Here is a 15451-nt window from a genome sequence, read left to right as displayed (position 1 = left end):
TTCCCACATGCTGCACGATGTGGCCAAAAAAAAAAAAAAAAATCAATGAAACACAAAGTAAGGCAACGAGAAAGAAAAAGGGGAACAAAATAACTACAAGACAGAGAGAAAACTACTAACAAAATGGCAGTAGTAGGCCCTTCCCTACCAATAATTACGTTAAATGTAAATGGTTGAATTACCCAGTCAAAAGATATAGGGTGGTTGAATGGAGGAAAAACAAGACCCAACTATGTGCTGTCCACAAGAGACTCACTTTAGATTTAAAGACACACATGTGCTGAAAGTGAAGGGATGGAAAACAGTATTCCATGAAAATGGTAAACAAAAGAAACCTGGGATGGGCATATTTAGACAAAACAGACTTTAAGTCAAAAATAGTCACAAGAGACTAAGAAGGATATTACACAGTGATAAAAGGATCAATTCATCAGAAACAGATAGCTTCTTTTTTTATAAATTTATTTATTTATTTATTGGCTGCGTTGGGTCTTCATCGCTTCATGCGGGCTTTCTGTAGTTGTGGCGAGGAGAGGCTACTCTTTGCTGTGGTGCACAGGCTTCTTATTGTGGTGGCTTCTCTTGTTGAGGAGCATGGGCTCTAGACGTGTGGGCTTCAGGTGTTGCAGCACATGGCCTCAGTAGTTGTGGCACACAGGCTTAGTTGTTCCTGCCCCACAGCATGCGGGATCTTCCCAGGCCAGGGATCAAACCTGTGTCCCCTGCATTGGCAGGCAGATTCTTAACCACTGCGCCACCAAGGAAGTCCTTCATTTCTTTCTATGGCAATACTACCCCATAGTCTGGATGCACCACACTTTATTAATCCACTCACCTGCTGAGGGACATCTTGGTTGCTTCCAAGTTTGGGCAACTATGAAGAAAGCCTCTACAAACATTTATTGACTATAAACATCAGTGTGCACGTTTTGAGGAAGACATAAGTTTTCAGCTCATCTGGATAAATACCTGGGAGTGCAATTGCTGGGTTGTGTGGTAAGATTATGCATCAATTTTTAAGAAACTGCCAAAATGCCTCCCAAACTGGCTGTACCATTAAGCATTCCCGCCAAGAGTGGATGAGAGTTCCTGCTGCTCCACATCCTCACCAGAATTTGGAATTGTCAGGTATTTTGCTTCCAGATTTTCACCATTCTAAAGATGTATAGTGGTATATCATTGTTGTTTTAATTTGCAATCTCGAATGACGTGATGTGGAGCATTTTGTCACATACTTATTTTGTCTGTAAGTCTTCTTCGGTGAGAAGTCTGCTCAGGTCTTTTGCTGGTTTCTGAATCGGGTTGTTTCCTTATTGTTGAATTTTAACCGCGTTCAGCACATTTTGGATACAAGTTCTTCATCAGCTATGTGTTTTGCATGTTTCTACCCTGTCTTTTCATTCTCTTGACAGTGTCATTCACAGGCAAACGTTTTTCAGTTTTTCTTTTTCATGAGTGTGCTTTTCGTGTTTATCTAAAAGCTCATTGCCAAATCCACAATCACCTAGATTTTCCGCTTTTTCCTAGAAGTTTCATAGTTTTGTGTTTTGTATTTAGGTCAGTGAGTTGACTTTGTGACTGGTGTAAGTTTAGGCCTTGGTTCTTTTTGTGCATGTGGCTGTCCAGATGTTGCAGCACCATTTGTTGAAAAGACTACCCCTTCTCCATGGAATTGCCTTTGCTCCAGTCCAGCACTCAGAGGTGGAGCTGGGTGCTGAGAGCTCACCCCTTACCTGAGCTCCTTAGGTGATTCCAGAATGTCCTGTTGCTGAGGCAGACATGCAGTCAGGTGGCCTAAACTATCTGGAGAAAATTATTTCTAACAGAATTCCACGCCCAAACTGATAATAAAATGTAAGAGTAGAATAAAGACACTCTCAGACATGCAAGATCTCAAAAAAATTTCCCTCCAGACATCCTCTCTCTCCAAACTAAACAGGCAGCCCTCAGATATGAACTCTGCACATCAGCTCCCAAGTCTGCAGCATGAGGGCCACCCTGCACATGGTGGACTCCAGCTCCCATCATCCTGTGAGCCACTTCCTTGTAATACATCTCCTTCTATATACGGATGACACAGATATAGATACAGATACAGATGTAGGTACAGATAGAGATACATCCTACTGATTCTGTTTCCCTGGAGACTAATACATCCTGAGACACAATGGAGTTTTCTTCTAACCCAAGGGAACCAACTGACTCTGGAGAGGATGGGAGGACAGGTCCAATGCACTCAGCAGCTCTCCCAAAGAGGGGGTCGAAATTGCACTGGAGAGATAGGATTAAGATGGTGGAGTAGGAGGACGTGCGCTCACTCCCTCTTGCAAGAGCACCGGAATTACAACTAACTGCTGAACAATCATCAACAGAAAGACACTGGAACTCACCAAAAAAGACACCCCACATCCAGGGACAAGGGAGAAGCCACAATGAGATGGTAGGAGGGGCGCAATCGCATTAAAATCAAATTGCATAAATGCTGGGTGGGTGACTCACAAGCTAAAGAACAGTAATACTGCAGAAGTTCACCCACTAAAGTGAGGGTTCTGAGCCCCACGTCAGGCTTCCTAACCTGGGGGTCTGGCAATGGGAGGAGGAATTCCCAGAGAATCAGACTTTGGAAGCCAGCAGGATTTGATTGCAGGACCTCCACAGGACTGGGGGAAACGGAGACTCCACTCTTGGAGGGCACACAAAAAAGTGTGCTCACCAGGACCCAGGAGGAAGGAGCAGTGACCCCATAGGAGACTGAACCAGACCTACCTACTGGTGTTGGAGGGTTGCCTGCAGAGGTGGGGGGCAGCTGTGGCTCACCGAGGAGACAGGGGCACTGGCAGCAGGGGTTCTGAGAAGTGCTCATTGGTGTGAGCCCTCCAGAGTCCACCATTAGCTCCATCAAAGAGCCTGTAAGCTCCAGGGCTAAGTAGTCTCAGGCCAAACAACCAACAAGATGTGAACACAGCCCCTCCCATTAGCAGACATGCAGATTAAAGTTTTACTGAGCTCTGCCCACCAAATTGGATTAAAGTCTTACTGAGCTCTGCCCACCCAGCCCTACCCACCATCAGTCCCTCTCATCAGGAAGCACGCACGAGCCTCCTACATAGCTTCCTCCACAAGAAGGCAGACAGCAGTATCAAGCAGTATCAGCAGTATTTCGTCTTGTGGAACTGAAAACCACAGCCACAGAAAAATAGAGAAAATGAAAAAGCAGAGGACTTTGTACCAGATGAAGGGACAGGATAAAAACCCAGAAAGACAACTAAATGAAGAGGAGATAGGCACCCTTCTAGAAAAAGAATTCAGAACAATGATGGTGAAGATGATCCAGGACTTTGAAAAAAGACTGGATGCAAAGATCAAAATGTTTACCAAAGACCTAGAAGAGTTAAAGAGCAAACAAACAGAGATATGCAACACAATAAGTGAAATGAACAATACACTAGAAGGAACCAGTAGCAGATTAACTGAGGCAGAAGGGCGAATAAGTGAGCTGAAAGACAGAATGGTGATAATCACTGATGCAGAAAAGAATAAAGAAAAAAGAATGAAAAGAACTGAAGACAGCCTAAGAGACCTCTGGAACAATGTTAAATGCACCAACATTCACCTTATGGGGTCCCAGAAGGAGAAGAGAGAGAGAAAGGACCTGAGAAAATACTGGAAGAGATTATAGTTGAAAAATTCCCTAACATGGGAAAGGAAATAGCCACCCAAGTCCAGGAAGCGCAGAGAGTCCCAGGCAGGAGAAACCCAAGGAGAAACAGGCCAAGACATATAGTAGTCAAACTGACAAAAACTAAAGACAGAGAAATGTTATTAAAAGCAACAAGGGAAAAATGACAAATCACATACAAGGGAACTCCCATCTGGTTAACAGCTGATTTCTCAGCAGAAACTCTGCAAGCCAGAAGGGAGTGGCATGATATATTTAAAGTGATGAAAGGGAAGAACCTACAACCAAGAATACTCTCCCCAGCAAGGATCTCATTCAGATTTGATGGAAAAATCAAAAGCTTTATAGACAAGCAACAGCTAAGAGAATTCAGCACCACCAAACCAGCCCTACAACAAATGCTAAAGGAACTTCTCTAAGCGGGAAACATAAGAAAAGAAAAGGACCTACAAAAACAACAACAAAACAATTAAGAAAATGGTAATAGGAACATACATATCGATAATTACCTTGAATGTAAATGGACTAAATGCACCAGCCAAAAGACACAGACTGGCTGAATGGATACAAAAACAACACTCATATATATGCTGTCTACAAGAGACCCACTTCAGACCTAGGGACACGTACAGACGGAAAGTGAGGGGATGGAAAAAGATACTCCATGCAAATGGAAATCAAAAGAAAGCTGGAATAGCAATCCTCATATCAGATAAAATAGACTTTAAAATAAAAAATATTCCAAGAGACAAGAAAGGACATTACATAAAGATCAAGGGATCAATCCAAGAAGAGGAGATAACAATTATAAATATATATGCACCCAATATAGGAGCACCTCAGTACATAAGGCAAATGCTAACAACTATGAAAGAGGAAATGCAAGGCAGAAATAGAGACACAGATGCAGAGAACAAACACATGGACACCAAGTGGGGAAAGCAGGAAGGGCTGAGGGGAGTGAATTGGGAGACTGGGATACCAAATTGTACACTCTAAATATATGCTGTTTGTCTGTTAACTGTATCTCAATAAAAGTTCTTTAAAAAGTAAATAAATAAAACAGATCATTAGTAAGTGAGGAAAAAAAATTGCACTGGAAAGCCAGGTGGAGAGCCCAGCATCAGTGCCTGATTAAGGCTAAAAGCTGTGTTTCCAAACGTACAATGTGAAAATGCTAAGTTTCAAGCATTGAGTCTGTTCTGTCCCTTGGGTGGCACTTTCCTTGCTAATGGTACGTGAAGTAATACAGCATCATGGAAGGCACAGCATCCTGGATATAAAGGAAGATGAGTGTCACAGACCTGCTGGAAAGCGGAGCGGGCGTTCCTGCTCTGCTTGCTCACCGGGTGCCCACCAGCCACTCAAGCTTCTCAAGAAGCCAGCCTCCACGTGGTCCCGCTATGGGGAGCAGGAGCCCTTCTCCACCTTTAGAGACAAAATGTAGAGACGTCCTGTGAGAAAGAATGCTGTGTTACCGGGGCCCCTGCACTTGGCTTGGCTGCGAGGGTGAGTCCCGCCGTCAGGGTGAATGTGACAACATTCGACACGGGAAGCAGAGGGAGGGACCCGCCAAGGCCCCCCAGACACTGGTCCTCATGGGCCACACCCACACCCAGCAACAAAGGTCGCAGCCAGGGCCTGCGTGCTCCTCCTGGTCACCACTGGTCCTGCACCGCGAGACGTGTCACGGTCTTCACAGAGGCTGTGCCATCTTGGTGAAGGGCCCAGACATCATAGAGCCACTGTCCTAACAAGAGTGCCAAGGAGAACGCACACTGGACACGCTCCAGATCAGGTAGCTGGGCGGAAAGCTCCACCAAGCGATGGTGAGCGCCCTGAAGGCAGGGAGAAGTCACCAGACAACAGACCTCGGCAGGCAGAGACCTCTGTGAGCTCCTGGGGGAAGGTAACCAAATGCCCTCCCGGAACCTCACTCGTCCATTGCTCCCTAAGTCCTCTGGAGCCCTCCCACCCCCACACCTTCCTGCAAGGTGGGTTGTGGGCTCCCCCTGCACAAGGAGAGACCCAGCCCCAGGGAACCAGGGAGCAAGACCCAGGCAGCAGCATCTGGCCAATCTTTGGCCGATTCTACCTGTGGCTCTTGTGGCTGGGAGCCGGAGAACATAAGCGCCCTGCGTTTCCTCCTTCTGTCAGTGCACAGCCTTCCTGCACACCTGGCACATCTAGGTGTCCCACCGTGGATTCAGTACCCTCGCTGCTGCAGCACAGAGCCCATCCACCGTGGGGCCACCGCCACTCACCAAGCAGCCCGCTGGCGTGTGCTGCAGGGTCTCGGCCCAGAATGGACTCTGCTGCGGGCACCCATGCCCCATCGTGGGAAGCGGGGTGCAGCAGGAGTTGGGAACCAGTCCCGCCTCTGCCGAGGGCAGGCCTGAGTGGGTACTGACGGCACCCAGTCAACAAACTCTACATGGATGGGGCCGGGATGGGGTTTTCTGATTCTAAAGACTCCAGGTGCAGCCCAGCAGGAGCCCTGGCAGCTGCCCTCCCCCCGCGCTTAGTGGGTTGACTCCGAGACGGGACGAGTTGAGGAGGATGCAGCGAGGGGACTGTTTGCCAACACGGATGTGGGCCGAGCGTGGGGACCCCCAGGTGTGCCGCTTTGAAGTAAGAATTAATTTGAGCTGCAGACAATTAAAAAAGCAAACACAAGAAAAACACTTCACCTCCCATCTTCTACCAGAAAGGGCAGGGCGATTCCTCAGGGAACAGCGGGCCCTAATGAGCCTGATGCCCCTGGAGGGTGTGCAGGCCAGCCCAACTCACGCCTGCCCCAGCCCCGCACCTGCCTCCCCGTATGCACGGCGCCAGGAGCTCCAAGTCCCCTTCATCTCTCGTCGCTTGTCTAGAGCTCGGGTCCTGTGGTTGGGGTCTGTGTGAGCCCAGTGCTTACCACCCTACCGGGGCACATCCTGAGTGCCTGGCATGTGCACGTGCGTGTGTGTGCACATGTGCATGTGTGTGTGTGTGCATGCGCGTGTGCGTGTGTGCACATGTGCCTGCGTGTGCATGTGTACATGTGTGTGCACCCGTGTGTGCATGTGTGTGCATGTGTGTGCACCCGTGTGTGCATGTGTGTACATGTGTGTGCGTGTGTGTGCATGTGTGTGCACGCATGTGTGCATGTGTGTGAACCTGTGTGTGCGTGTGTGTGTGTGCGTGCACCCATGTGTGCGTGTGTGCGCATGTGTGCGTGTGTGCGCATGTGTGTGCACCCGTGTGTGTGTGTGTGTGTGTGTGTGTACGTGTGTGCCCTCTGGCTCTTCCCTCTGGCTGAGCTGTCCTGCCTACGTTACAGGCCCATGCCAGCGACCCTGACGTGGGGCTTCTCCGCCGCGACCCCAGCAAGCCCGCCCCAGGCCCGGAGGCCCCTTGCCCACTGTGGAAGGAAGTGGCCCTCAGCCCTGCAGGGAGAGAGCCAGGAAGCTTATGCCTGCCGCCCGTCCGCCTCCAGCCAGGGCCCCCCACAGTCTGACCCCCAGTGGCCAGGGAGGAGGCAGGGAGGAGACAGGTCGGAGACTGCCTGAGGGGGTGCAGCGGGGTAGGTGCTCGCTCAGCCTGGGGAAGGAGCACAGAGCACCTCACCTGGAGAGAGGCTGGGGCCAGGCCTGGCGCTGACCCCGGGGAAACCACAGCCAGTGGGCTGGTGCCACCACCGGAGCAGACCACAGCAGGCCTCCGCTCAGGAAGACAGGCTACGCCAGCCTTCAGGGGCAGACACTGCAGGGGACAGGCCACCCCTACCTGAGTCCCTTCAGTGCTTCTAGAATGTTCTGTCACATGGAGTCAGATGGACATGATTCCACGTTGCTTCCAGGTGGACTTGGGAGGGGGGGACGCTCGATGGGACCCCTGGGTTGCCGTTCACCTCACGCCCCCTGGGTGTGGCCTTGGGGAGCATGGCAGGTCCTGGTTCAAGTCTCTCACAGTGAAGCCCCATGGTAGGCAGGTCCCGACAGGGACTACGAGGGCCTGGGAGGCTGGGGGATTCCAGTCACCTGGCTTAGTCACCCCCACTCCGCCCAAAAGGCCAGGACAGGCCAAGGCTGTTCTGGGATCCAAGGATGGTGAGCTAGGCCCAGAAACTGGGTCAGGATACAAGACCTCACTGTATGTTTGTTGCCAAGAGAAATGGGGGCTCAGAGGGGGAAACACAAGTTCAGCACACCCGGGGGTCAGGCCTGGGCTGGGGGTCACATCCCGGGTCAGACTCTAGGTCACAGCAGAAAGCTGCGCCTGCCCGAGGGTCGAGGGTGGCAGACACCCACCCACAGGGTCCCCGCGAAGCCCCGTGGAGCCGGGCGCAGGGCCTGAGCGCACGTGCCACGGGGCAGGGCCCCTCACACACAAGGTGTGCTCAGCAGCCCAGGAAAGGGAGGAAACGTGAGCACTGGGTCCTTCCCAGAGAGGAGAGACCAGGCCCCACAACAGGAGGCGCACGTTTCAGCAGTGAGGACAGGTACGATGGGAGGACACGTGGGGCCGAGAGAGAGCCTCTGGGCCCTGCCGAGGGCGTGCGAGCAGGGAAGACCCTTCCTCAGGGCCCGGGGGCCTCTCCCAGCAGACGAGTGCCCGGACGGAGGAGACAGGAGGGTCCGCTGGTCACAGAGGCCCTTCTGGGAGCCGCCATCTGCCCCAGGGCACCCAGCATCCCACGGGCTCGACACGCACCCTGCAGCCTGCGGCACTCGGGCAGAGAAAACCCAGGCCTGGGCAACTCTGAGGCTGGTCCAGAGACCCCGAGGGTTTGGTTCCCACAGAACATGAGGGGAGCAGGAGGGCAGCTCATACAAGGCCAAGGCCGCAGCCTTGCCCTGCTCCGCCCTCACAGGCCAGCACTCACTGGGGATGTGTTCCGGCCGGGGAAGGATGCACGGGGGATCCGATGGGCGGGGGAAGGGGAACAAGGGATCTCTGCTGAGGGGGTCGGTGGGATGCCCTGGAGATCTGTGTTGGTGCAGGGGGGAAGGCGGGTTTGACTGGAGATTTGTGCCGGAGACCCAAGATGCACTGGGGATCTCAGCTGGTGGGGAGGGACATGAACTGGGAATCTGAGCAGGTGGGGGAGGGGATGCAGTGGGGATCTGTTTTGGGCGGGGCGGATGCACTGTACCTCTGAGCTACATGGAGGCAGGAACCACTGGGGATCTGTGCTGAGACAGCAGGACAGGTACCCCCCAGGACTTGGAGGCCCAGGGGGCTCAGGTAAGGGGCCTGGTACCCGGGCTGTGGTCACAGGGCACCACTCACCGCACCCCCATCCACCCACATGAGGCACCTCTGCTGTATCTGGACTTCCCCAGGCCCTCTAAGACAGAAACCAACCAGAAGAAAAGGGAACTTCAGGAAGCAGGTTCTGCCACCGGGTTTCAATCCTGTTCTTACTGTTTGTAGGTTGCGGGCAGGCAGTTTAAAACTCTGGGGCAGGTTACCAAGTCCTAGGAAGCAGGGCTGCAGACACATAGTGCAGCCGCGAGGAGACACATGTGCCTGGGGTCAGAGCTGGGAGGGGACACGGAGCCCAGGGCTGCAGGGGAGCCGCGTCCACCACCCCCACCCTCGGTGAGTGCGGTCCACGAGGATCAGGACACGGGGAGTGGGATGGGAGCCGTGGAGCCAAGACGGGCCTCGGGGACCCCACAGGGGGGCCGGAGTAGCCGAGCTGGCACGGGGAGGGCAGGCTGCCCACGGGTCACGGTGCTGGCCCGGCGCAGGCACTAGGGAGCCCTGGCAGGGACATGCCCACACCCACAGTGCTGGTGCCCAGAGGCCGGCGGAACTCGGGGGGCTGCTGGGCCTTCGAGGACCGTGATGGGCTGGGGGACAGGAGACTGAGGGCTTCGCAGGGCCAGGTGTGCTGTAGGCACAGGGCTGGGCTGGGGCTGAGGACGAGGCCCGGATGGACAGGTGGGTCCGAGCTGAGGACACAGGGAGGATGCTGGCTCAGCACGAGGAGGACGAGGATCCCCAGGTGTGTGGGGAGAGGTAAGGGTCCTGTCCAGGACTGTGGAGCCAGCTAGAGTCCCAGGACAGGGTCGGACAGGGTGGCTGGGGTCAGGGCTGGGGCCGGGGCCCAGGGCGGCAGGAGGGCCGGGAGCAGAGCAGGCCGTGCTGGCCCGGGCTCCCGTGTGCCCAGAGCTGCCAGCACAGGGCTGAGCACCCAGCTCCACAGGCTACAGGAGGGGCCGCCGAAGCCTGGGCCTGAGGGAGACGGGACCAGAGCAGGATCCGGGGTGGTGGGAGACAGAGCGGGGAGGCTCCTCAGAGGAGCTCCTCCAGGAGGGGCCCAGGGCGGGACAGGGGCTCTGCCAGGGGAGAGCCGGCCGGGGCCGGGGTGGGCACCTAGTGCCTGCAGGGAACACAGCTCAGCCCTGGAAAGAGCAGGGTCAGGAGTGGAGCTGGACGAGGGTGAGGGCTCGGGGTGGGCAGAGGGCCAGGGCCCACTGAGGGCCAGAGCCCCGGGACAAGGGCAGGGAGGCAGCCGGGGACTGGGGGCGGGGACGAGAGGGAATGACTAGAATGATGGGGGAGCAGGGGGAGCTTGTGCAGGGGAGCAGGGACTGGGGAGGACAGGGTGCTGCCCCCGGAGGTTTAGGGGAGCAGGGGAGCTTGTGCAGGGGAGCAGGGACCTGGGAGGGCAGGAGCTGCTGGGGAAGATTTGGGGGAGCTGGCTGGTCTTTGTCGGCTGGGCAGGAGGCTGAGAGGGGGTCCTCTGGGCGTTTCTGCCAGCTCCAGCCTTGGCAGAGGCTGGTGGACTCCCCCGCCCCTGGGCCCACAGAGACCGGCATTAGGCACAGACCTGCCAAAACATCCCCCTGCACTAAGCCCAGCCCAGGCCGTCCACACCCCTGGTAACTCTCTATCTGTTCTCTCTGCAGACAAAATATGCCCCAGCTGCCCCAGCTGCCCCAGCTGCCCCAGCTGCCCCAGATGTCCAGGTAACTCAACCAGCCTCACCCTCCCTCCATGCAGGCGGATTGCTCCCAGGGGGTTGGGTGCCCAAGAGGAGGTCCGCCCAGGTGCTGAAGGCCTCCCAGGATTGGGGAGGGGGTCCTCTGGGCCTTTCTGCCAGGTCCCGGGTGGACTCAGGCTGGACGCCTTCCCCAGTCCCTGGACCCACAGAGGCGGGCACTGGGCTCGGACTTCCCAAGACCTGGCCCTGCCCTAAGCCCAGCCCGAGCCCTCACCCCCGTCCAGCTGCCCCGGTAACTCCCTGTCTGTTCTCTCTGCAGAAAAAACATGCCCCAGCTGCCCCAGATGTCCAGGTAACTCAACCAGCCTCACCCTCCCCCCATGCAGGCGGATTGCTCCCAGGGGGTTGGGTGCCCAAAAGGAGGTCCGCCCAGGTGCTGAAGGCCTCCCAGGCTCCGGGACGGGATCCTCTGGGCCTTTCTGCCAGGTCCCGGGTGGACTCAGGCTGGACGCCTTCCCCAGTCCCTGGACCCACAGAGGCGGGCACTGGGCTCGGACTTCCCAAGACCTGGCCCTGCCCTAAGCCCAGCCCGAGCCCTCACCCCCGTCCAGCTGCCCCGGTAACTCCCTGTCTGTTCTCTCTGCAGAAAAAACATGCCCCAGCTGCCCCAGCTGCCCCAGATGTCCAGGTAACTCAACCAGCCTCACCCTCCCCCCATGCAGGCGGATTGCTCCCAGGGGGTTGGGTGCCCAAAAGGAGGTCCGCCCAGGTGCTGAAGGCCTCCCAGGCTCCGGGACGGGATCCTCTGGGCCTTTCTGCCAGGTCCCGGGTGGACTCAGGCTGGACGCCTTCCCCAGTCCCTGGACCCACAGAGGCGGGCACTGGGCTCGGACCTCCCAAGACCTGGCCCTGCCCTAAGCCCGTCCCAGGGCGTCACCACCCCGGGAATTCCCTGTCTGTTCTCTCTGCAGAGAGACCTCCATGCCCCAGCTGCCCCAGCTGCCCCAGCTGCCCTACATGCCCAGGTAACTCAACCAGCCTCACCTCCACTCTATGGAGGTAGATTGCGCCCAGGCATGACCTGGAGGGGATGGGAGCCCGAGAGGAGGTCCGCCCAGGTGCTAAGCCCCCACCGTGTCTCCCCCACCAGCCCCTGAGCTGCTCAGAAAACCGAGAGTCTTCAGCTTCCCCCCAAAACCCAAGGACACCCTCACCATCACCCGAATGCCTGAGGTCACCTGCATGGTGGTGGACCTGAACAAGGAAGACACCGATGTTGAATTCTCCTGGTACGTGGATGGAGTACAGGTGCACACGGCCAAGACGAAGCCAAGGGAGGAGCAGTTCAACAGCACATACCGCATGGTCAGCGCCCTGCCCATCCAGCACCAGGACTGGCTTCAGGGAAAGGAGTTCAAGTGCGAGGTTGACAAGAAAGGCGTCACAGCCCCCATCGTGAGGACCATCTCCAAGGCCAAAGGTGGGCCAGGTGGACGGGGGCAGGGGGTCCTGTGGGGCTGCTCGGAGTGACCGTCAGGCTAACAGCCGTGCCTGTCCCCACAGGGCAGCCCCGGGAGCCGCAGGTGTACGTTCTGGCCCCACCCTGGGAAGAGCTGGCCAGTAGCACAGTCAGCTTAACCTGCATGGTCACCGGCTTCTATCCGAGCGACATCGACGTGGAGTGGCAGAGTAACGCGGAGCCCGTGTCAGAGGGCAAGTACAGCACGACCCCACCCCAGCTGGACGCCGACGGCTCCTTCTTCCTGTACAGCAGGATCAGTGTGGACAAGGACAGCTGGGAGCAGGGAGACGTCTACACGTGTGTCGTGATGCACGAGACTCTACCCAGTCACCTCACGCAGAAGTCCATCTCCAGATCTCCGGGTAAATGAGCCACACGCCGGTGCCCCAGCGTGCCCGCCCTCCCCCACGGGCTCCAGGGTCCAGCGAGGACGCCTGATGCCCAGCCCGTGTACATTCCTCCGGGGCCGCCATGAAATAAAGCACCCAGCGCCGCCCTGGGACCCCGCAATGCTGTCACGTTCTTTCCGAGGCAGAGCCCCGGCGCACGCCGGGCCTGCGGGGCAGGGGTGGCCGGCCCTGGGCCACAGGGGTCACCATCACTGGGGGAGAGCGGGTCCCTCTCGGGCACCGACCCAGAGCGCGCGGGTCTGCACGGGCCACCTGGGGGCTGCCCGAGGCCGGGGAGGGCCTTTGGCAGAGGGGACAGCTCCTCCGGCCGGCCTCCAGCCAGCAGCGGCTCTGGCTGCCCTGTGTGCACGGCAACGGGAGAGGCCCCGCGGAGACCCTCGGGGACATGAGTGCCCACGTCTGCCCGCCCCTGTTCCAGCCCAAGCCGCGGCACAGTGGCCCGGCCTTCTCCCCGGGTTCCTGTCCCCTGTCTCCAGAGTCCACGCGTGGCTCTGTGGCCTCACGGGAACCACGCATGGCCCACACTGCAGGGACGGCCCCGCTGCACGCTCAGGCACTGCAGAGCAGGCCCTCACCCTGCCTCAGGCAGGCGGCTCTGCCCCGCGTGTCCCTGCCACGCCAGGCCTGTGCCCTCGGGGGACACGGACTCCTGTGCCCGAAAGGCCCAGGCCAGGAGGCCCTGAGTGCCCAGGGGAGGGACCGTCCACACAGCCCCGTGCACACCGGGCCCAGAGCCACGGAAAATGAGCCCCACCCGCCCGCTGAGCCATGCCAGCCAAAACACCACCCTCATCCACACACACACACCTGCACACGGACACGCGTGCACAGTACACCCACATCTCACACCCGCATGCGTGACACACGCAGGCCCTGCACGCGGGGCCTCACACAGGGGCACCACACGGCCCAGACCAGACCACAGAGCTGGTCTCATGAACCCTCACCGTGCACACCAGCCTCGTCCCACCCTCTCCGTCCACGGGCTGCTCAGCGCTGCTTCCCCACACTGACCACACTGAGCAGCTCACACACCGTCCCTCCTCTTCCCTGCGGCACCCCCTCCCCTCCCTAACAGGCCGAAATCCCCCCACAGCCCGCTCCTCCCGGCACGCCCACCCCTGCTGCGCAGGGACACAGCCCCACCCCGTCCGGGCCACGCCCTGGGGCAGGGTCCACGAGGCACGGGCTCTGCTGGCCCTCCCGCCCTCTGCACCTGCCCCCAGGGGGACAGGAGGCAGGGGCCTGAGGCACTGTCCTCTGCGGGGTCCGGCCACCCTCCCCCAGAGGGCCCAGCTCAGGGCACAGCACAGGGGACGGAGCAGGACACACTGGCCAGGCCGAGACTGGGGCCCAGGCTGGAGGCACTGGGGGCTGGGGCTGGTGCCCACACACGGACCTCAGGTGCCCCTGGCCCGTCTCAACGCCCGCCAACCCCACCAACCCCACTGGGAGCCGTGCTCAGGCCCCAGTGACCCTGCCCAGCCCCCACGGGCAGGCACAGCACTGACCACCCCCTCCCTGTGCAGAACTGCTCCTGGAGGAGGAGAGCTGTGCCGACGCCCAGGACGGGGAGCTGGACGGGCTGTGGACCACCATCTCCATCTTCATCATGCTCTTCCTGCTCAGCGTGTGCTACGGCGCCACCATGACCCTCTTCAAGGTGTGCGGTGACCCCCGCCGTTGGGACCTCAAGGCCCCCACTGTGTCCCCACTCTGTCCCCACCTGTCCCTTCACTGTTCCCACAGGGTCGCAACACTCTCCCCACAATCCTTCACTGTCCTCATCTGTCCCACCAATGTCATCCCTCTTCTCTCATGTGTCCCCTTTGTGCCCTGCCAGTGCCCTCCCTGTCCCCATCACTGCCCTGCCCTGTCCCCATCACGTCCCCTGTCTCCCCTTCACGCCCTTGCTGTCAGGCCAGCCAGGGGCTGGGGAGGAAGCCCGGGGGGTGGTCAGGGAACCAAGGCTGACTCACCCGCCCCCTCAGGTGAAGTGGATCGTCTCGTCGGTGGTGGAGCTGAAGCGCACGGTCATCCCCGACTACAGAAACGTGATCGGGCAGGGAGCCTAGGGCTCGCGCCGGCCCAATGCAGGGCCACCCAACCCCGCCAAGACCACGTGTGTCACCTCGAGCCACACCGCCTGCACCAGGCCTGCGCCTCCGCCCGCGCACCTCGCCAACCTCCGCGCTCACAGCCGCCATCGCCTGCACCTCCGGCCTCTGGCCTCCTGCCCGCCACACCTGCCCCCGCCCTCCCCGGGGACCCGAGGGGCCGCCAGGTGATGCCCCGACCTGGCTGATGGCCCCCGCCGGCCTCCACGCGGCAGCAGGACACCCCCGGGGCCGCGTGTGCCTACCAGGGATGCCCGGCTCAGCGGGCGTGTCCACCTGAGGAGGGGGAGGCCGGCCTTCTGAGCCATCTGCACAGGCCCCGATCCCTGCCTCTTGTCCAGGACGGACGGCAGAACACAGGGTCCCTGAGAGGAAGTGGCGAGGGGAACAGCCGCCCTCCCGGCATCCCCAGCAGGAGAGCTTCTGCACGTGCCGGCAACGGTCACTCCTGTCACCTGCACCAAGGACGCTGCTCAGAGCAGGGCCAGGGCTGGTGGTTACTGCAGGACCCTGCAGGGCAGGAGGGGAGGTCCAGCCACACCAGCCTCCCGGAGAAGGCCCTGGTGACTGCATCCCCCGTGGGCGGACCTGCAGTGCCTCCCTGACAACAGGGCAGAACATGCAGCCAGCCCATCCTTGGCCCAGGCCTGAGCCCCATGCAGCAGGAGCTCCACCCGCCCCGGGAGTAGGGGTGAGGGGCGAGAACCCCAAAGGGCCTCAGGGCCTGGTACCGACGCTCCCATCTCTGCAGAGATGTGGTCAGCATCCCTGGATGTGCAGGAGCTG

General features: G+C 58.4%; 1 gene segment (V, D, J or C); it reads left to right on the top strand.

Moving 5' to 3' along the window:
• The first annotated feature begins 9602 nt into the window (after positions 1-9602).
• On the top strand, positions 9603-14623 carry LOC130852015 (immunoglobulin heavy constant gamma 1-like). The segment is given in 8 exon segments: positions 9603-9688; positions 10582-10641; positions 10936-10968; positions 11228-11304; positions 11767-12096; positions 12180-12500; positions 14078-14211; positions 14540-14623. Coding segments are annotated over 8 exon segments (1125 nt in total).
• Positions 14624-15451: the final 828 nt, after the last annotated feature.

The sequence above is a fragment of the Hippopotamus amphibius genome, chromosome 4 (assembly GCF_030028045.1).
Source record: "Hippopotamus amphibius kiboko isolate mHipAmp2 chromosome 4, mHipAmp2.hap2, whole genome shotgun sequence".
NCBI lineage: Eukaryota > Metazoa > Chordata > Mammalia > Artiodactyla > Hippopotamidae > Hippopotamus > Hippopotamus amphibius.
This window is presented reverse-complemented; position numbering and strand designations above follow the sequence as displayed.